The 23,465-nt window shown below is 36.8% G+C and overlaps 1 protein-coding gene and 1 pseudogene across 1 annotated transcript in view; both read right to left on the reverse strand.

Moving 5' to 3' along the window:
- Positions 1–228: 228 nt before the first annotated feature.
- On the reverse strand, positions 229–726 carry LOC138395501 (small ribosomal subunit protein eS24-like; annotated as a pseudogene).
- A 9,184-nt stretch (positions 727–9,910) lies between these two features.
- CASP8AP2 (caspase 8 associated protein 2) overlaps positions 9,911–23,465 on the reverse strand; it is a 31,262-nt gene continuing 17,707 nt past the window's right edge. Inside the window, exons 6-10 of the mRNA XM_069487803.1 lie at positions 22,051–22,166; positions 15,924–18,127; positions 12,217–15,355; positions 10,754–10,853; positions 9,911–10,236 (exon numbers count right to left, since the gene is read on the reverse strand). Coding sequence (XP_069343904.1) covers positions 10,180–10,236; positions 10,754–10,853; positions 12,217–15,355; positions 15,924–18,127; positions 22,051–22,166 — 5,616 coding nt within the window. The 3' untranslated portion in view covers positions 9,911–10,179. The remainder of the gene's footprint in view (positions 10,237–10,753; positions 10,854–12,216; positions 15,356–15,923; positions 18,128–22,050; positions 22,167–23,465) is intronic.

Consider the following 23,465-nt stretch of genomic DNA (forward strand, 5'->3'; position numbering starts at 1 on the left):
GCCTCCTGAGTAGCTAGGACTACAGGCATGCGCCATCATGCCCGGCTAATTTTTTCTATATATTGTTTAGTTGTCCAGCTAATTTTCTTTCTATTTTTAGTAGATACGGGGGTCTCACTCTTGCTCAGGCTGGTGTCGAACTCCTGAGCTCAAACAATCCACCTGCCTTGGCTCCAGAGTGCTAGGATTACAGGTGTGAGCCACTGCACCCCACCTTTTTTTAAGTTTTTAAGTTTATTGATCCTCTTGTGAAAAATCCACACAATGGCTGCAGATAACGTCATTGCAGAATCTTTTCTCCTTCGGCTTTTTGCCAGCACCAACATCGGCCTTTGCAGTGCCCCTGACTTTCTTCATTCTGTTCTTGCATTCCTTTCACTGCTTCCTTATTGTGTCTTTTTCTTCTCATATAGGCCATGCCTTGCAAGCCTATGTTTGGGTTACTTTTTCTTTGCATAATTCAAGGAATCGTAAATCATGCCAAAGCCAGTTGTCTTGCCACCACCAAAGTAAGTTCTGAATCCAAATACAAAGATGACATCTGGTGTAGTCTTGTACATTTTGGCTAGTTTTTCCCTAATTTCTGTCTTTGGTACTGCTGCCTTCCCAGGGTGAAGGACATCGATGACCATTTGTTTCCTCTGAAGTAGTCAGTTTGTCATGAACTTCCTGGTCCGGATAGTTACTGTGTCTTTCATGATGACGGTCGATCCTCAAATAGCCAGGAAGCAAAAGAGCTTTATTCTGTATACCAATTTGCAAATATTATCAGAAGCAGTTTGCTTTTTAAAAAAAATTGAATGAGGTTGTATTGACATAAATTTCAAAAGTATTCTGACTGAATAAAGGAAATCACAAAACAATACATACATTGGAATACTAGATTTAAAACTCTAAAACAATCCTGTATGTTTATAGAAATATATATATTATGAAATATATATGTATATATATATCATATTATGAACTTCCTTGAGCTGAGCACCCCTGATATCTGAGAATGGATGCTTTCTTGATATCTATAAGGTTCTCAACTGTTACAATGCTTGCTGCCAAGCCCCAACAATTTGTTTTTATCTGGCAGGGTCAACAATACATCTTTCAGCATCTTGCCTGAGGGCTACATCAATTTTCCTGTTCTCTGCCATAATCTAGTCCACAGAGGCCTAGATAATCTTGACATTGCCCAGAATATCATACTGGGTCACTACATTGATAACATTATGCTGATTAGATCTGATGAGCAAGAAGTAACAAGTACTGTAGATATTTTAGTAATAGATAAATGCAAGCTGTGGGGTAGGATATAAACCCCACAAAAATTAAGGGATCTGCCACCTCAGCAAAGTTTCTAGAGCTCCGGTCCTTCCAAAGTGAAAGATAAGTTGCTGTCCCTTACAGTACAACTACCACTACCACCACCAAAAAAAAAGACACAACGCTTGATAAGCCTTTGTGAATTCTGGAGGCCATTTGATGTGTTACTTTGGCCTATTTAATGAGTAACTTGTAAGGCTGTGTGGGGTTTTACCGGGAACAGAGAAAGAAAAAGCTCTGTAGTACGTTCAGGCTGCAGTGGAAAAGCAGTGCAAAATCCCAGCAAATTAGATCATACTCAAAGAAACTGTAGCTAATAAATATGTTGCATACATTGTCTCTGGCAACTTCAATAAAAGAATCACAGTGCAGAACTCCAGTGTTTGGAGCAAAGTTAGGCCCTTACACAGACTAAATGCCTGACCATGGCACATCAAGTGACCAGGTGACCTGAGATGTACAGAATGAACTGGGTATTATCTGACCTATCCAACCATAAGGTTGAGCACACACAGCAGCAATACAGCCATAAGTGTAACTGTTATGTAAAAGATCAGCTTGAAGCAGATCTGGAAGATGTAAGTTGCATCAGCAAGTGGCTCAGACTCCTTTGATACCTAGTACTGTACCTGCTTCTCCTCTCACTCAATCCACACCTATAGACTTATGTGCAGTTCCTATGACCAGTTAACTGAGGAGCAGAAAAAAATATTTGAGCCTAGTTTCCAGATGTTTCTGAATGATGTGTTAGAACAAGCAATATCACAGCAGCAGTCTACCTTAAGACTTAGGCTTTTTAAATTTTCTAATTGTTTTTTATGTTTCTTCATGAAAAGATACATTTGAAACAGTGAAAGGAAAACTACAAAAAGGTATTTCCACATATAGAACTATCAAAGGGCTCATATCCAGATTATACAAAGAATCCTAAAAATAAGAAAAATAGTCACAAAAAATTAGGTATGGAAGGAATGTAACTTAACACAATAAAGGCTATATAAGACAAGCTCACAGTTAACATCATGCTCAATGGTAAAGCATTGAAAACTTTTCCCCTACAATCAGAAATAAGATAAGGAAGTCCATTCTCACCACTTCTATTCAACATAGTACTAGAAGTCTTTGCCAGATTAATTAGGCAAGAAAAAAATAAAAGGCATCCAACAGGAAAGGAGGAAGTGAAATTGTGTTTTGCTGTTAACATGATTTTTATATAGAGAAAACCCTAAAGGCTCTACCAAAAAAATTTAAAATAAATTCAGAAAATTTACAGGATACAAAATCAACATGCAAAAATCAGTCACATTTTTATATGCCAACAACAAATTATCCAAAAAAGAAATCAGGAAAACAATCCCATTTACAATAGCTACAAAAAAATATACTTAGGAATAAATTTAACCAAGGAGGTGAATGACCGCTACACTGAAAACTATAAAACATTGATGAAATAAATTGAAGAAATCACTTCTTGTCCTTTTGGCTAAGATCAAGTGTAAAGAAAGTAAAGAAGATACAAATAGATGAAAAGATACTCCACATTCATGATTAGAAAAATTAATATTGTTAAAATGTTCATACTACCCAAAGCAATCTGCAATGCGATCCCTACCCAAATTCCAATGTCATTTTTCACAAAAATAGAAAAAACATTGAGTTCCAATGGCAACAAAAAAAATCAATCAATCAATCAAACAGAAAAAACAAACTAAAATTTGTATGGAACCATGAAGACCCGAAACAGCCAAGACAATCTTGAGCAAAAAAAACAAAGCTGGAATACCCCACTACCTGACTTCAAAATCTACTACAAAGCTATAGTAATCAAACCGCATAGTAATGGCATAAAAGTAGATGCATTAACCAATGGAACAAAATAGACAACCCAGAATTCAACCCATGCATATATGGTCAATTGATTTTCGAAAAGGTAACAAGAACACACAATGAGTAAAGGACAGTCTCTTCAATAAATGGTGTTGGGAAAACTGGATATCCACATGCAGAAGAATGAAATTAGATTCTATTTCACATCACATACAAAAATCAATTCAAAATGGATTAAAGACTTAAGTGGAAGATCTGAAACTGCAAAACTGCTAGAAGAAAACATAAGGGAAAGCTTATCTGACATTGGTCTGGGCATTGAATTTTTCAGATTTGACCCCAAAAGCACAGGCAACAAAAGCAATAGACAAATGTGATTGCATCAAACTAAAAAGCTTCTGCACAGCAAAGGAAACAATAAAAAGAGTGAAGAAACAACCTACACATTGGGAGAAAATATATGCAAACTAGAAATCTGATAAAGGGTTGATATCTAAAATATATAAGGAACTCAACTCAATAGCAAAAAACAAATAACCCAATTTTAAAATGGGCACAGGACCCAAAAAAACTTCTCAAAAGACAACATACAAATGGCCAATAAATATATTTAAAAAATGCTCATCACTAATCATTAGGGAAATACAAATTAAAACCAAAATGAGATATATCACCTTACACCTGTCAGAATAACTATTATGAAAAAGGTAAAACACAACAAGTGTTGGAGGGGACAGAGATAAAAGGGAACACTGTGGTGAGAATGTAAATTAGTACAGCCATTATGGAAAACTGTATGGAATTTCCTCAAAAAACTAAAAATAGAACTACCATATTATCCAGCAAGTCTATTTCTGAGTATATATATCCAAGTGACTTGAAATCACTATGTTGAAGAGATATCTATATTCCTATGTTCATTGCAGCACTATTCACAATAGCCAAGATATGGAATCAACCTAAGTTTCCATTAACAAATGAATGGATAAAGAAAATGTGGTATATACCGTATACACAATGTAATCCTGTTCAGCCTTACAAAAGAATACAATGGAATGTTATTCAGCCTTTAAAAGGAAGGAAATTCTGACACATGCTACATCATGGATGAACCTTGAAGATATTATGCGAAGTGAAACAAGCCAGATGCAAAAGGACAAATACTGTGGGATTCCATTTATATGAGATACCTAGAGTAGTCAAATTCATAGAGACAGAAAGTAAAAGTAACCACTAGGTTACTAGGGGCTGGAGCAAGCAGGAAATGGGAAGTTACTGTTTAATGGGTAGAGTTTCAGTTTGGGAAGATGAAAAAGATCTGGTGATTGGTGGTAGTGATGATCACAATATAAATGCACTTAATGCCACTGAACTGTACATCTAAAAATGGTTAAAATGCTAAATTTTATATTTGCCACAATTTTCTTTTAAACTGTGCCTAACAGCACTATTCGTAACAGCCCCAAACTGAAACACAAATGTCTGACAATAAGATAAATTAATTGTGGTATATTCATTCAATTGAAATAAACACAGCAGTGAGAAAAAATTTACTATACTCAACATAAGCATCAACCTCACATACTGCCAAATAAGAATAGATAACAGTTATGATTCCATCTGAATGTTGAAAAACAGGCAAAACTAATCTATAAGTCAGCAATAGTGTTTACCATTAGGGAGATGGAAGGAGTATAACTAGGAATGAAGGCAGGGAGTGGGGGCCCTCTGGAGTGCTGGTAATGTTCTAATTCTTGACCTGGGTGGTAAGATACAAGTGTTCACTTTGTGAATGTTCATTAAGCTACTTCTTATATGCACTTTTCTATATGAGTGTCATACCTCGATTTTAAGTTTGACATTTTTGTATCTATAACCTCATCCTAACAAGGCAATAACTTTAACATTTGTATGTTTCCTTGATCTCCTCTACTCTCCATTGTGTTGATATTGCCTAAAATTATTAATTCTGGTTTATCATGCATATATTTCCTTTTCTTTTTAAATCTTTCTTCCCCATAAACATTTTACCAAAGTATCTGACCACTGCTATCCTCCTAGCTTTTGCAGTATCTTCTGGACTTGCTTTTTGTTGACTGTTTTTTCTAAAAATTGTCCATGTGGATCTTTGGTAAATCTTAATGTTTTTAGTAAACCCTCACTAATGACAATTTAAACAGATTAAAACTTTTTAAGTCCAGTATTTTAAAAATATTACACTGTTTTCCTACACCCAGTATTGAGCTTTAAAAGACTGAGTGAAGTCAATCTGATTCTTGCTCTTTTATATACTCTACCTAAAAGTTTTTAGAATTTTCTCATCTGAGACTCTTAAATTTCAGTATGTGTCTGCATGTGGGTATTCTCTCTTGTTTGGCACTCTGTGGCCCTTTCAACCTCTATTTAAACTTTTCTCCTTCTAGGTCTCTTATTATGTGAATGTTGGCACATCTACTTCTGCCCTCCTTGCTTAAATCTGCTTTCACATTTCCTATTTTTTTGCTTCCTTCTGGGAGTTTCTCAGTCTGATTTGCCCACTCAGTAATTCATTCTTCAGCTGTATCTATTCTATTTTTACTCCATTTATTGTTTTTATTTTAAATGTTTCATTATTTCTTATCCATGTATCATATTGCTAAAATCCTTATTTTTTTCTTTTAATGTTTATTAGCTTCATTTTAGATTCCGAAGGTCTTTTTTTTTTTTTTTGAGACAGAGTCCCACTCTGTTGCCTGGGCTGGAGTGCCATGGCATCAGCCTAGCTCACAGCAACCTCAAACTCCTGGGCTTAAGCAATCCTCCTGCCTCAGCCTCCTGCACAGCTGGGACTACAGGCATGCGCCACCATGCCCAGCTAATTTTTCTACATACTTTTAGTTGTCCAGCTAATTTTCTTTCTATTGTTAGTAGAGACGGGGTCTCGCTCTTGCTCAGGCTGGTCTCGAACTCCTGACCTCAAGCTATCCTCCCGCCTCAGCCTCTCAGAGTGCTAGGATTAGAGGCATGAGCCACCGCACCTGGCCATGATTCCAAAAATCTTACGTAATCCAGTTTGTTGTTTTCTTGTGAAACTGGCATTTCTCAGTCATCAAATTACTATGCCTGTGAATTCATTTATATCTGGTGGTATGGGATCTTCTGAGTTGCCAGTATGCACTGGGGAAGGACTGAAGGCCAGCCATCTAGTTTGTACTGCGGAGTCAAAGAAAGGGACAGCGACAAGCCTTACAGTGAAAAGCACCAGCAATACAAAACCAAATTTTTTTTTTTTTTTTTTTTTTTTGAGACAGAGTCTCACTCTGTTGCCCAGGCTAGAGTGAGTGCCGTGGCGTCAGCCTAGCTCACAGCAACCTCAAACTCCTGAGCTCAAGCGATCCTCCTGTCTCAGCCTCCCGAGTAGCTGGGACTACAAGCATGCGCCACCATGCCCGGCTAATTTTTTCTATATATATTTTTAGCTGTCCATATAATTTCTTTCTATTTTTAGTAGAGATGGGGTCTCGCTCTTGCTCAGGCTGGACTCGAACTCCTGAGCTCAAACGATCCGCCCACCTCGGCCTCCCAGAGTGCTAGGATTACAGGCGTGAGCCACCGCGCCCGGCCCAAAACCACAGTTAATTATTTCTGTTTGTAATCCTTTAGGTTAGGACTTCCCCTTTGGACACCTTGGGAGAAATGGCAACAGGAAAAGGTACTTCCTAGAGTCTGGGGCCTAGATTGTAACCCACCAATCCTATGAATCTGGGGAAAAGGGGTGAAGAACTAATGCCCAAGCTAATCAATTCTTATACCTGTTTTCTCCAAATCTTCCCCCAGAGGGCTCTTGTGCTACTTGAATTTTCCCTGTGAAGACACCTGCAGCAGAGGTATGGTTCACTGTACCAGGAGAAAGGCACTGGCAACCCGTTTTCTCTAATGAATCTACTCATAGCCATTTAGCCTGCATGCCCTCACCATGACCGACTTCAAAAGTGCTCCCCATGTCCCCTGCGTGTTTTACCTTTTTTGGTTTTAATTGTTATCTAAACACACTAAAAGAAACATTCTAATCAAAATATAACAGAATTTTACATGGTTTTATTATACATTAATGTTATAGAAAACAAACTTTATACAAAGTTTCATACAGATAAAAAAAATCCTTCGATAGGCAAAGCCATTTGTGTGTGTGCATATACACAAACACACATACACAGTATTATACATCATTATAATTACACATATTTACAAATACACTATTTATATTATTTTACAATATACCAAAATGAGGGGCAATTATAAAAGCAAATAAAAATGGATGAAAACTTGAACTCAATATTTGTTAAAGTTTAAAATGCTAGAAAACTATTTTTAAAAATCTAGAAAAGAAAGTCATTTCTTTAAAATATCAAAACTAAGATTTCAATACATCACTGTTGCTTTCATTTTGATAAGTTCTAACATGTTTAAAAATAAATATTTTGACCAACAATAGGTAAGCAAATCAGACTGATGACTGGAACAAGCTGAACATGCTGACTTCAGATCAGAGAATAAAGTAACAACAAAAGTATATTATCATCTAGTAATCAAAATTTGATAAAACCTCCCTCTAGTTCCCCATTTAAAACATGAGGAATTCGAAGCTTCTGTGTAGTATATAATATCAATTAAGACTCCAAGGAATTCAGCAACTTATCTGTAATGTAAGAAAATGCTAAAGTTATGATTCTATTTTTCTGATATGACCATTCATAAAGTGTTACCTTTAAGTGAGCTCCACTTAGGCAACACTGGTGTTAAAGAACCAGCTTTTACAGAATCAGCTTGGTAACTAACATTATACTTTGATTTTGACAAAGATTTAATGAAACTATAGTACTCGTGGGGAAAAAAATCAGTTAAGAAACAAGCTAGGAATGAACTAACTCACTACATGTGCTATCATGCAAGCAAATAAAATCTCAAATTATCAAATTCATTAAAAGATTTTAGATTTGTAAAAAGTAAAAAAGATTTTAGATTTGTAATGGAATTTGGAAATTTTGAACTAATAAGCATCATTTTCAGATACAAGTTATTTCTTTCATGAATTTACATTCTTTTCACAAGAGAATAGAAATTGTATTTTAAGATATTAAGGCAAAACAAAGAAACTCAATTTAATTTCTTTAAGGCAGTGAAAATCTTAAAGCACAGAGAATCTGAAAAATAACCAAGCCACTTTTGCCCTAAGCTATTTTTTTTAAAGTTCTTTAAGATAAGCTGGTTCTCCAAATTTCCCATTATTCAATCTTACGTTCTGAATTGTAGAAATAGAAGTTTAATTTCACAGTAAACTACAAAACATAGTTTGAAGATCTTACTAGCAAACCAGTTGCCTTGAGAAGATACAAAAATTAACAGATTATCTTCTTTTTTAAGAGCCAAGGTCTTGCTCTGCTGCCCAAGCTGGAGAGCAATGGAGCAATCATAGCTTACTGTCCCCCTGAACTCCTGGGTTTCAAACTATCCTCCTGCCTCGACCTCCTGAATAGCTGGGCGCACACCACCAAGCCTGGCTAATTTTTTTTTTAGTACAGATGGGGTCTTGCTATACTTCCCAAGCTGGTCTCGAAATCATGGCCTCAAGCCGATCCTCCCACCTCAACCTTCCAAAGTGCTGGGATTATAGATGTGAACCACTGCACCCAGCCAACAGATTATCTAAAGACAGTAATTAACATTGGAGCTAGAGACAGAGATTTATAACTCAAAAACTTTTAAAAACCTTCACACTGTGATCTATGTATAAATGTGGTTTCTATTAGATTTAATTCAAACTTCATTTAATTTAAAATTATGTGTTTTGCAATCAAACAATTATGACCGCAAATCAATTGAAAAATACGGTGACACATTAAACACCTTTACAATTTTCCTAATATAAAAATACAAAATATTTAAGCAATTGGCTGAGGTCTTACAGAAAAAAACCTTCTGGCAATTTATTTGTTTTTTAAAACTGGGTCTCTGTTGCCCAGGCTGGATTGTAGAAGCTATTCATAGGCACAATCTGGGTGCACTACAGTCTCAAACTCCTGGGCTCACGTGATCCTCCTGCCTTAGCCTACTTGAGTAGCTGAGACTATAGGAGTGTGCCACTGTATCCAACCTCTGCCAGTTTAAATATTATTGCCTTAATGAACCTGTATAAGAATGGCTTTTACAGGAAGTACCAGAAACTGAGGAAACATATCTGTGAATGTTATTTTTTTTTTGAGACAGAGTCTTGCTCTGTTGCCCAGGCTAGAATGCTGTGGCATCAGCCTAGCTCACAGCAACCTCAAACTCCTGGGCTTAAGCAATCCTACTGCCTCAGCCTCCCGAGTAGCTGGGACTACAGGCATGCGCCACCATGCCCGGCTAATTTTTTCTATATATATTTTAGTTGGCCAGATAATTTCTTTCTATTTTTAGTAGAGATGGGGTCTTGCTCTTGCTCAGGCTGGTCTCGAACTCCTGACCTTGAGCGATCCACCCGCCTTGGCCTTCCAGAGTGCTAGGATTACAGGCGTGAGCCACCGCGCCCGGCCCAAGTCATCTATTTAAATGACAATGGACTTCATGTTTATGAATGTTTTGTATTTTAAAGTATTTAGTACTCCTAATTAAAAATGTGTGACATATTAAATTACAATGACTACACAGACTTCACTGGTTATAAACCACATACTGCTATTTAAGAATTTTTTTTATTTTTCTTCATCTATAAAAAATGCACTATTAATCATCAAATGGATTTCCCCCCACCTTAGACTCATCAGCAATCAGAAGGTGGAAGAGACATGCCATACTGATCTGAACTGCAGCAGGCTTCACTCTGAGCACGGCCCTGTGGATGAGGTGACCTTAGATGCCCATGCGAGCAACCATCCTCCAACCTGTGACTGAAGCAGGAACTTAACTGGATGTTTCTCACCCACTACTCACATCATCAATGACTAACAGGTCATTAACTGCACAATTACAGTGTCAAACATTTACTTTACTAGTCTTCTGTAGTGTAACCAGTAACTACCTGCATTTTGACTTTTCAAAGAGCTTCATTAGCTGCTGGAATCTTTCTGAGACCTAAAAAATTAAAAATGAGTGTTAATTATAAATATTTCAATAATCTTTATTCATCTTTGAAGAATACTTTCACAAAACATCTAAGATAGACAGAGAAAGTTACCCTCAATAATAAAGAGAAAGTAATGTTTAGAAAAATAAAATATCTTGATACTAAAGGTGAACGCTAGTTTAACTTCTCAGTATTAAACTTTCTTAAACAACCAAACATCATTACAAAATTGCTTGAGATAAAATAAGTAAATGGTAAGACACAGGGAAAAAAATTGGGATAATTCCAGGCACACTTCTTCCAGATCACCAAGTTTTTAGTGGTCCTACAATGAGCCATACTTTTAAAGAAGTCGGCTAATAAATATCTATAGCTACTTGAAAGGCTGAGGCAGGAGAATCACTTGAGCCCAGGAATTTCAATCTAGCCTGATCAACATAGCAAAATCCCATGTCTTAAAAAAAATTAAGTATTTAGAATAGCAACATCTGTGAACCAAAAGAGATGTAAAAATTGGGTAGTTACCTGATTTGGATTTTTATTCAACTTGGCAGCTAAATATGTAAATGTTTTGAAAGATGGCCCTCTTTTCTGACATTCCAATAAAATTTCCCGATCATCATTTCTGAGGAGGGAAAAATTATATTTAGCTTTTGTACATTAGAGTAGAAAGGTAATAAAAATTCTACTGCCTTAATGTGTACCAATAGGGGAAATTAAAATCCATAGGAAAAAGGAAAAACATGAACAATATAACCAAAATATAGACAACAGTTACCTCTGAGAAATACAATTATAGATGATTTTCTTCTTTGAGCTCATATTTCCCAAATTTTCTACAACAAATGTACTAATTTACCTAATGACAAAATTAAAGTTTTGTTTTTTTAAATTCTACCTTTAACATTTACTGAAAAAAATTAAGACCCAAAGATGATCACAGACATAATAAGCAGAACAATAAGAACTAAAATAGAATCCAGATCTTCTAATTCTCACATATCTCTGCTTTTTCTACATGGTCTGAACAAATGTGTATTATTACAAATCTGAGATTTTATTCTGCCATCTGCAAGTTACCTGAAATGGGGATTTAAGGAGAGATGTATTAAACAAAACTGATCACCACTTTTAACAAAAGTCAGCTTCCTCATTAGGCATTCTAGTCAAGTATGGAGATGGTCCATCTCTAGTCCAATGGCTCATTAACTGTGATTACCTTTATGTCTGAGTGGGGTCTTAAAATCTACATTTCTTAAAAAGCTCATACAAAACTCAGAAGTACAACCTGTTTATGAAACTGTTTGTAAACTTTTAATTTAGAGGAAAAATCAAATTACAAATGCTCCTACTTTTTGCCCTGTTTCACCATCTGTCATTCCTTCTTTCTAAAATGTGTTTATACCAGTTCCTTCCAAATGAAAGAATTCTCTTTAATTGAAAAAGTAAAGTTAAAACACAATGAAAAGCTCTATCCATGGTGCTACGGCATATGCCTGGTTAAGAGCCAATGCTCTAGACCAACAGTCCCCAATCTTTTTGGCACCAGGGACCAGTTTCATGGCAGACAATTCTTCCACGGACAGAGGGTGGGCAGAGCTCAGGTGGTGATGTGAGCGATAAATACAGATGAAACTTCTTCGCTCACCTCCTGCTATGCACCCATCCCCCCACCCCACCCCTGTTCCTAAGTTTCATGGAAGACAATTTTTCCATGGATGGGACACAAGTGGGGGTATGGGGGAGGACCTCTGCATCTGGTCCCTAACAGACCACAAACCACAGCTCAGGGGTTGAGGACCATAGCTCTAGATTGTCCCACAGTATAACTGGACTCTACCCTGGGATGTATCTTCAACTACTTTTAGCCACTTTTGAAGTCATCACTTTCCTTATTTTAGGATGGGATAAAACTATGAGGACATGACACTAGATTTCTCACCTCTCAAAATTTCCTGGTGATTTAAAATGCCTCACAAGATTCTTACCTTGTCCATGAAACTATAATTTCTCCCTTCTTTTTAACAACATTCTTTGCAGAAAGACTTGTAGAAGTGGTGAGTGCTGCTGATGAATCCTTTATCCCTGGGCTTGCCTTTGATGATGAAGGATCTTTATTCACTGTAGGGCCCTTTTTCTTATTGGCTTTCTTTCGGTGAGCTTCACCTTTCTCACCAGAATCTTGGGTAAGTTTCTTGGTCTTCTCCCTACTAGTTAAGTCTGTTTCCTTTCTTTGTTTTTTCTGAGAAACATGATTTGGATCAGAAAGGTTTTTTCTCTTTTTGTGAGCATTATCCAAAGTCCCAGGAAGCTCTGTACTATCACAATTTGATGCTGGCTCTGATTTTAAATCATCCTTTTTTACTTCACATGAAACAGGAGATTCTGTGGTCAAATCGATATAGGTTTCCTCAACAATGCATTCCAAAGGCCTGTTTGCCATTTGCACCTTTTCTTCCACACAGTTATCTTCAACTACGCATACTTCTTGACACCCTAACCCTTCAACAGCTAATGCAGGATGGTTACTTTCACTTTTACTCTCACTTGAAGCATCTTGTGTCAAATCAATAAAAGCACCTACAGTATCAGGCTGCAAAGAATTGTCTAATATTTGAGCATTTTGATCTAAATTGCCTCCAGAACATCCCAACTGATCAATATTTAAAACTGTTACTTCTATGAATTTCCCCAAGTTTTTGGTCTCAGCGACAGGATCTTTTGTTAGGTCTATGTATGTGTTTGGAAGATGATCCTCAACAGAATGTGGAATTTCTTCCATTGAAGGCAATTCTTCAATGCTTTCAGGCACTTTTGGTTCCCATACTTGATGTAACTTGAAACATTCATTAGCCACTTCATCACTATGACCCACCTTACCTGACGCATCTTTAAGAAATTCATATATATCAGGAACCTGTGTTTGTATCATGGGGTTCTGTTCTTCATGAGTTGATTTACCACTATCAACATTTTTGTTAGAATTTTGCAATTCCTCCACAGATTTAAAAACTGTGTCCTGACATGAAATATATTCTTTCTCTGCTGCTTCATCAGCTTCCTTTCCAACTCTGGGCAAAGATGCCAATGACTCATCAGACATGCTCTGTTTAAGACCAGGAGAGGTAGATGGTGCTGCACGCCGTATTTTCACAATGAAATGATCATTGGACTTTTCCATTATAACAGCGTGCATGGGTAGATTAGGGTGGTACTGAAAGCCTGGAGCAACAGACCGGCTGGTCCATGATGAAGAACAACTTGATTTACTACTTGAATTATCAGACTCCAGAGCTAAATGAATATCTTGCTCAGATGCATCCTCTTCCTCAAGTAAGGCATCTTCACTAAAATGGGCACTAATAACTTCTTCAGGAGTTGAACTAGACAAAACTTCAGGCTTTAAGAAACTGAGGTGACCATCTGACTTCAGAGGTGAAGGTACTGTTAAAGAGACTGCCAGATCTTCAAGAAGTATGGAAGAAATGCAGGGCTTGCTCTTTTCTGAACTACATACATTATCTTTACTTAAAGCTATGTTGGTAGACACTTCAAACATGCAACTTTCATCTAACACATCAGGATGAACTGGCAATGAAAGCCCCGAAGACAAAGATGGACCTTTTTCAGATGATAATAATGACCAATTATCATCACTTATCATTTTGGGACAAGGAGAAGCCACCCCTGAAACTAGCTCTTCCGTTGCACAAGCTGGTATAGATTCACACTTAAGACTCTCTAGCAGCTGTTTCTCTGGTGTCTTTAACTCCCACTCACTTTTATCAGTACAATTAACACTGCTGTCTAAAAGATCAGAACCTTGCAACAAACTTTTAAATATTTCACCCATCTGTGCATCACTCACTAAATTAAAAGTAAGGCTAGATGCTTGCTGTTCAGTAAGAATTTCAAAACTACGTTCTGGCTTCAAAGGTGCATGCTGGGATGTCTGTGCATCCTCTATACTGCTTCCTTCATTTTTTCCTGGCTTTGGGGTGCTTGGACTGTTTAGTTCCAAGGTGTGCTCTTCGGATTGAGAGTTTTTTATAATATCAAAGCAGGGATTAAAAGTTTTTTTAATGTCATCCTTTACTGTGTTAATATTGGAGATACTTTGGTCTTGATGTTTTTCCTCAGATTTTTTATATCCCAGTGAAGACTTACGATGAATAGAGTCTTCTGATTTTGGTGATTTTTCCTTCAGCATTTCTTTGTTGCAATTGTCCACATTCCGCTTCCGACAATTTGAATATTGTCCTTTCTCTTTACTTCTTTTTTCAAGTTTTCCTTCATCACTATCACTTCCAAAGTTTATGGAGTCAGAAAACTTCACTAAGATTTTCTTTAGCTTTGCGAACAAATAATCAAGTTGTTCATCTACAAACTTCCACAATTTTTTTTTCATATCTGGTAGTTGCTGTTCAAATAAACGATCAACTATGCCATTCTTTTTAACTTGCTTAAGTTTAGATTCTATAACATCACAGAGATTCTTCTGTAAAATAGTCACTGACTTAGAGATTTTGGATAAGTTGAGGTGTTTAATTAGTGATGTCAAACTCAAAATTGCTGACTCAATAATTCTATGAAATTGTATTATTGAAAATTTTACCTTGAATTTCATATAATTTTTCCTTACATGTTTTCTTATCATTCGTAACATGTGCATAATCTCTCTTACAGAAGAGGGTGCAGCAATAATTTGAACTATTTTTTCCAAGCTGGAGGTGCTCATTGTTTTATCTTTCTTCTCTGTTTTTGAAGATCTGCTAGACTGACCAGGTCTTTTATTCCATTTGCTATTAGTCTGATGGATTTTTACAGATGTTTTCGTATTGTCTTTATCCAAATGCATAGTACTTCTCCTACTTCCTGGGATAGTTTTTGAGTTCTGCACTTCACCAGAAGCTCTAGGCTTGGCATTTTTTACAAAACTTTTTTGTGGTTTAGATTGTTCACTATCACTTATAATTTCTCCTTCTTCTAATTCATCTGAAGATGAATTCTTACAGGCGTCTGCTTCTGTACATTTGTCAGATTTGCAAATTGGCTTTTGATTTTCCTTATTGAGATCAGACTGACTCTTGGAGGAAGTAGAATGAGCTGAATTTGGTGAAAACACATCTGTGGAAAAGAAAAGTATATTAAACACTTCTACAGAAGACAAAAATATATTAAAGTCACATGACAACCAACTTATTTGACATTTCCATAATAAGTATAACAAAAAATTAAATACTGAGGCAATTCTTTAATAGTTTTTTTTCTTAAAGCAGAATGTTAATACCTAATACTTGAGTCATTGGTTTTTACTGGTCTTAAAAAGTGCTCAGAAGGTATCTGGTAAGGGTAGAGTTTGGTCATTTGAGTTAACGATCAATCAACTGTTCAGTGCATCTTCACTTCATTTTAGCAGCATCATCTACTCTGTGCCATTTGAGGATGGCTTTTAAACAACACAAACACATCTGAAAGTAAAGACTATTTGAAACAATATGTCCTACCATTCCCTTTTTTATATAAATAATGAAGAATTACCTAAATTTAGACTAAAGGATCAATGTATATTTCTAGTTAACAGGGTCTGAATATTTTTTATGTTATCAAAAAAGAAAAAGCACCAGTTTATCTAGCTTATATATCTTACATTCTCACAAAAAGAAAAGTTATAAAAGATAATATAAACTATTACCTTTATGACTGTTATTATTTAATGGAACTTGAGATGGGCTTTCCATTCTAAGAACTTTTGCTACAGGTCTCACTGGACTATTCAAAGGACTGATAGCTTCTGGAATAGGTCTCAGGTGATTAAAGTCAATGCTCAAAACTGAGTTATCATCATCATGATATACGGAGTTTGTTTCAGCAATTTCCATTCTGTGGTCCATTAACTCAGTCTGCTGAAGTGAAGATTCTAGAGTCTCTTTAGGTAAGCAAGGTTCCAAATGGCAAGACTTACTCTCAACCAGTGGTGTATCTATAAGAGAAGGCTCAAATTTGGGGTTATCATCTTCTGAAAGGATTATTGGCAAAATGTCAGCTTCTTCAATTGAAGGCTGCAAGATACTTTCACTGGTTTCAGCCACTTTTGTTGAAAGGGTCACCTTCATTTCCATACCATCAGAAATACCACAAGAATTTAAATCACGTTTTTCAGTATCAAATGCTAACCCAAAGTTTTGAGAAACATCTGTTTGTAATATATCCATTACCATAGGAGCTGCTGCCCTTGCACTACTAATGATTTCTTCTGTTTCTGTTGATGATGAAAACAAGGACTCTGTTTGTTCTATTTCCACAGGTGTTGAGAAGGAAGTCTCTGTACCACAAATGGGAACCTCACACTGCATACTATTCTCAACAGATTTAACTAACAAACTATTTTCTTCCATTTTGCTTTTTGGGATACTGACCCTGGGTTCAGATACCACGGGAAGATCAATCTTTGGTTCCAGTAACTTTGATTTGGTTTCCCCCATATGTTCACTGACAGAGGGAACACATGTCACTGTTTTAATTTGCACTGTAGACTCCAAATCACATACGCCACTAAACTTGGAAGTGTCAGTTATTTTATGCTTACTATCCTGAGAAACAGGCTGCTTTTTAGCAGGAGAAAGAGTTAAGTTCAATTTTTCCATAAAACTCAACTTTAAGTCTTTGTTTTTTGTTTCATTTGGTCCGCTGTCAGCTTTCATCGCAAGCCCTTTATTATCTGTTCCTTCAGAAATTTCATTAGAGACTTCACTTCTATCAGTTTTTGGCTCATTCTGTCTTTTTAAATCAGTAGTGGATTTCTTAGTTTCTTTATTAGTCTTCTGCAAATGTTCTGCAGGTGTTCTTTTTTCATTCCTAATGTGCCTATTTTCTTCTTTGCTTTCTCGTTCTTTTTTCCTCTTATCTTCAGTTCTATGCCTTTCTGCTTTTAAAGGTGTATTTTCCCATTGGTGAATAGCATCAGCTTCCTTGGACTCAATGTGTTTGTGACTTCTACTGCTTGAAAGAGAAGATGAACATCTTCCATCTTGAAAACTATGATTGTTTATACCTCGATCTCTTTTACCATCTTCCCTTCCTCTTCTCTCTTCGAGATGGTATTTACTTGAATTATGAGAAGATTTTGTTATTTCATTCTTAAAATGAGGAAGTGATGCTCGTTCAGTTCTTCTCCAATGATCCTGGTCCTTTACTACTGACTTAGGTTTTTGATCAATTTTTCTTTCTTCTTTATCTTGTGATTTAAGTTCTTTTCTATTTATAGTTTGTGATCTTTCACTTTGTCTTTCTAAGTTTTTGTCGCTTTGAGATTCTACTCGAATGTGTGTCCTTTCTCTAGGGGTCTCTTTTTCCCAAGAAGAATGTTCACCTTTATAATCAGAATCTGTGTTACTTTTAAACTTTGAATTTTTGCTTTCAGTCTTTGGTTCACCTTTACCATATTTCTCAGGACGTCCTTGCAGCCTTTGACAAGCCTCGATGTTCCTTGGTTCACCATCACTACAACTAATACTTAAGTCTTTCCGTACTCTGTCAGTTCCTCTGCTATACTGGCTATGTCTAATATCTTTTCTCCCTCTTCTATTATCCTCATTTGGGCTACCCTCACCAACCTGATAATGGCAACGTGACCAAACGCCATTGGTGCAGTGTTTCTCATGAGATGTAGACAAATGTGAAGTGCTCTTTTTTTCAGAATGTGATTTTCCTTCCTTTTCCTGGTTTGGCAGTGAAGTGCTGTGATGTACATCTTTAGAAACATCACTTTTAACTCTGTAATCAGTCTTTGAATAATCATCCAAATGAGGAGATCTAGACTTAATATCTTTTGTTTTAACTGTATCTGATATCCTTACAGTTTTATGGTTATTTCGAAAACGTGGAAACTCAGACAATCTATTGAGAAATAGAAATTAACAACAAAAACAAAGTTAATTCATACTTAATATTATTCCAAATTTTATTCACATGTGTAATTTGTGACTAAGAATTTACTAGCTTCCAACTAAATGAGCTGGTTTTCAAAATAAGGAACTCTCTTTCACTTGCTGTACCCAAAGGACGTTTTGAGGACTTTCAGATCTATTCCGGTACTTGCCAGTACTTTTAGACTTACTTCATCACAGGTGCACAACACCCAATCTAAATACACATTCATTGCTTTTAGAACAAGTGATATTACTTTCTTTCCCTCATTCACCATAGCCCAACTGAAACAGAAGAAACAGTGAAACCTTGCTAGACAACAGACATGATCAAAATAGAACTCTACATAATTCCCTATCCTATTTTTCTGTTTCACATACAATTCCATAGTAAGCCAAAGGACCAATGGCCATCTTAAAGTGTTATATACTGTGCAAAAATAAAAAGGAATATGGAGTTGTGATTCTTTCCTAGGATAGTAGTATGTATTTACTGTTTAAAAATTTAAAAGCCAGCCAGGCTCAATGGTTCACACCTATAATCCAAGTACTTTTGGAAGCTGAGGTGGGAGAATTGCTTGAGCCAGGAGTTAGAGACCAGCCTGAGCAATATAGCGAGACCCGGGCAAGGTGGCACTCGCCTATAGCCCTAGCTACTCAGGAGGGAGGCCGAGACAGGAGGACTGCTTGAGTCCAGGAGTTGGAGGTTGCAGTGAGCTCTGATCACACCACTGCTGTCTAGCATGGGCAATAGAGCAAGACCTTGTCCTAAAAAATGAAAAAACTTTAAAAGCTTAAGTCTTAAAGTTTTATATTAGTGTTTAAAAAAAAACCTGTAGTTTTCCTAGCAATAAAATGCAGACAGTTTTTTGTAATAATTTTTAGTTTTTGTAGTAAGTTCATCTTCCTTAACTTTCGTAAATTCCCTGAATTTTCATAAATCTATTCCTAATCAGTATTAAAGGTATAGAAAAACCCAAAACCTTAAAAACTCAGAAATAAGGGGATACTGTTATAAAACAAAAGAGGACTTAGGAGACATACAACTTAAAACAAAGTATGGACCTTATATGGATCCTGTTATGGTTTAAATTGTTTTCCCCCCAAACAAATTCATAATCTAAAGTCCTAACCCACTGTACTTCAGAATATGGTCTTATTGAAGACAGGGTCTTTACACAGGTAATCAAGTTAAAGTGAAGTCATTAAGGTGTCCCCTAATCCAATATGACTGGTATCCTTATAAAAGGGGGAAATTTGGGCTGGCCGCAGTGGCTCAGGCCTGGCTTTTTGGGAGGCCAGGAGTTTGAGACTAGCCTGGGCAATAGCAACATCCCGTCTCTACAAAAAATAAAAAAGGTAGCCGGGCATGGTGGTTCACACCTACTATAGTCCCAGCTATTCTGAGGCTGAGGCAGGAGGATCACTTTAGCTCAGAAGTTTGATTCTGCAGTGAGCTAGGATGACACCCACAGCACTCTACCCCAGGCAACAAAGTGACACCCTGTTTCTTTTTTCTGAGACAGGGTATTGTTCTGTTGCCCAGGCTAGAATGCTGTCGCCAAAAGTTTTATTTTAAAATATAACTTCACATTAAACATTTTCCAGAATTTATACTCTTCAATTTTCTGTATATTTTCATTTTATATTAATATTTCAATTTTTTTATTTATTAAACTTTAAGTTTCAGCCAAATGATAAACATATACAATTAGAATACTAGTTATAGAAGCTCATAAAAGAAGTGTAAATATTGGACAGAACATTTTATAGATAATGTATAACCATACCAAACAATCTAATGATGTAAGTTGAGGCCTAAGGATAAGTAGGTATTTAGCAGGTGAAGGAGAAGATTCCAGGCAGTGGAAACAACCCACGCAAAGGCAGAGTTCATGGTATTTTCAAGGAACCAAAACAATGCTAGAGCTATGGCACAGCTGTGACACCTTGGGCAAAGTAAGCACTGACAGCAGACTTGAAAAGTAGTTTGGGACTATACTGTCAAGGGCCTTGTGTGCCAAGTTAAGGTTTCTGATCTAAGAACAGTGAGAAGCCATTGATGTGTTTTAATCAAGGGGGTGGGATGGGGTGATTTTTATGATAGCAAGATGTCCAGACTTGTGCTTCAGAAAGAGTCCTATGGCTGTAATACTGACAAGAGACAAACCACAGGCCAGAGAGAGCAAGAGTAGATGTAAAGATACCAGCATAAAGACTACTACCAGTTTAGATGAGAGTAGATGGACAGCAACGACAGCAGAAATGAAGAGAAGTAAATGATTTGAAAGATCATAAAGATATAAAAATCAATAGGACATGGCAATGAATTGGATCTGAGGAATGATCAAGAGTTAAACATTAATGGCAACTCCTATGCAGGGTGATTATGAGTCCAGGCTTCCCAAGCATTCTACTCTCAAAAGCACCCCCTTCTGCTCTCAAAAGTATCCTGGTTTGGAAAATAAATCAAATGGTCCCTACTCCTAGATCTCTTGCTTGCACTAATTGAATAAATGATGGGATAATCCACTGAAATAGGGAACAGTATAAGACATTTGACAATAAATTCACTTTTGGATAAGGTAAATTTGAAAAACCTTTAAAGACATCCATGTAGATATGTGAAGCAGTTATTTACATATAAATGGAACTGACTTAGCAGGGATGAGATAACCTCATAAGAAAATACTGATAGAGAAAGGAAAGGACACAGGTTTGAGCTTTCAGGAACTCCAACTTACAACAGCCAAGTACAGAAGAATAAATCAAGTTAGGAAGAAAACTAAGAATCATTACATCACAGAAAGCCAAGGGTAGAGACTATTTCAAGAAGGGAGAGTTGGCCGGGCGCGGTGGCTCATGCCTGTAATCCTAGCACTCTGGGAGGCCGAGGCTGGCAGATCGTTTGAGCTCAGGAGTTCGAGACCAGCCTGAGCAAGAGTGAGACCCCGTCTCTACTAAAAATAGAAAGAAATTATATGGACAACTAAAAATATATACAGAAAAATTTAGCCAGGCATGGTGGCACACGCTTGTAGTCCCAGATACTCAGGAGGCTGAGGCAGGAGGATCGCCTGAGCCCAGGAGTTGGAGGTTGCTGTGAGCTAGGCTGATGCCATGGCACTCTAGCCTGGGCAACAGAGTGAGACTCTGTCTCAAAAAAAAAAAAGAAAAAGAAGGGAGAGTCAACTGTGTCAAACAATATGCAAAGCCAAGTTAAATGGGAAGTCAAAACTATTTGATGGAATTAGTGGCAGTTACTGTTGACCAAAATGACACCCATTTTGGCAGACCAATGGAGACAGAAGTCAGACTAGATTGGGTTCAAGAGCGAGTAGAAAGAGAGAAAATGAAATACCAAGTTTAGACAACTTTTTCAGTAGTTTGGCTATGAAGAGAGAAGTGAAATTTTCTGGAACAGAGTATCACCCCCTGCTAAAAAAAAAAAAAAAAAAGAAAAGAGAAATTAATGGAGAAAATCTACGTGAGAGGGAAAAGGAATAAATAATTGAGAGATAGTTTAAGGGCTGCTTATTAACAGGGGATGTGAGCACAGATTCCCTTTTGATATTTTAGTAATTTGGTGGGGACCTAGGAGAACCCATGACATATAAACCATCATCTTCAGGGCAAAGAGTACCAGAGAAAGATAGCAGTCTTTTAGGAAACTGAATATATTCGGAGACGTATGTAGCCATGTACTATTGATAATCATAAATATATCATTATGATAATATACCATTGGAATATTAGTCACTACTCACATTAAAACCTTAAATATTTAATAAAATACAAGCATCTATCCAAAGTTAAAAATATTCTACATATCAACACCCCTCAGTAATACCTTTGGTGAAGGTAATTTATAACATCTACACCCCTCAGTTATACCTTTGGTGAAGATTATTTATTTCTTCATCCTTGCGGTTTATTTCCACTCTGGCAGTTTTGATAAGTGCTGAAATATTCTTCTTAAGAGACTGGTTTTCATTTTTTAAGCTGAAATTCTAAAACACCATAACATGTATTAATAAAGTACCTAGCCACAGGATTATTAACACTACTACTTATGTTAGCTAATAATTGTTGAATGCTAACTACATGCCAGGCATCACACAATTAATCTTAACGTAACTCTTAAAAAAGCCCTATGAGAAGTACTATTATCCCCATTATATAGATGGGGAAGCTGAGATTCAGAGGAGATAACTAGCACTGGAAAAAGCCCACTATAGAATTATGAAATAAATATGTATATGTAGGTTTTCGTCCACAGTTCCTGGCCTGTAACTCCCATACCCTTTGTTATAGTCTTTTGTTATAATATTGGGTGCTTTAGGACTCAGGAGCAGGCCTCAGGAAACACTCTCTCTGACCTTCTCCTACCCTCCTTTCACCTGCCCCAAGGCAGGACTCTAATCTTCCCCTCTCCTTTCTGATTGTAGACCCTCATTCCAGAGAGGATCCCACCCCATACCCTGGAGGCCAATCACATTTCGACAAAAGTTGTTCCTTAAAAACCCAAGATAACTGGGTTCAGAGAGCTTCCAAATAGCTGATCATGTGGAGGTTCCTGGAGGGTGGGGTACCTAGGGAAAGCATGGACGTTCCATGCCTCTTCCCGGATACCTCATCCTATGCATCTCTTCATTTGTATCCTTTGTAATATACTTTATAATAAACTGCTAAACATAGGTAACTGTTTCCCAGAGTTATGTAAGCCACTCTAGCAAAGTAATCGAACCCAAAGAAAGGATTGTGGGAACCCCAAGTTGAAACAGGAAGATCAGAAGTTCTAGAGGCCCAGACTTGGGACTAGTGTCTGAAGGGAAAGGAGGGGGTAACAATTTCAGAGACCGAGCCCTCACCCTGTGGGATCTGACATTATCTCCAGGTAAATATTGCTGGAATTGAATTGGAAGACATTGGTATCTGCTGCAGAACTGACTGCTTGATTGGTAGTAGAGAAAAACCACACCCCCAAACACACACATTTGGTCACAGAAAGTCTGTGTTGATGACTGTTGTGTGAGAGCAGAGGAAAAACATACTGAGCTTTTCCTAAATACCCACTTAAAATGAAACTTCTTAAAACAGGGATGAAAATGAAAAATCAGTAAACAGCAGGGGGAAAAAATAGGTCTGCCTGAGTCATTATCTTGAAAGTTGAAAATAAAAATGATAAAAATTCTATTAACTTTAACAACTTAGTTTAAACTTGCAACAATGTATTGGTTCTCAGATAAACAAAGAAAGAATCTAGAGTTGACTGGTTTTATCAGGGGAAAGGAAGAGGAATAATTTTA

Source organism: Eulemur rufifrons, chromosome 15 (assembly GCF_041146395.1).
Source record: "Eulemur rufifrons isolate Redbay chromosome 15, OSU_ERuf_1, whole genome shotgun sequence".
Taxonomy (NCBI): Eukaryota; Metazoa; Chordata; class Mammalia; order Primates; family Lemuridae; genus Eulemur; species Eulemur rufifrons.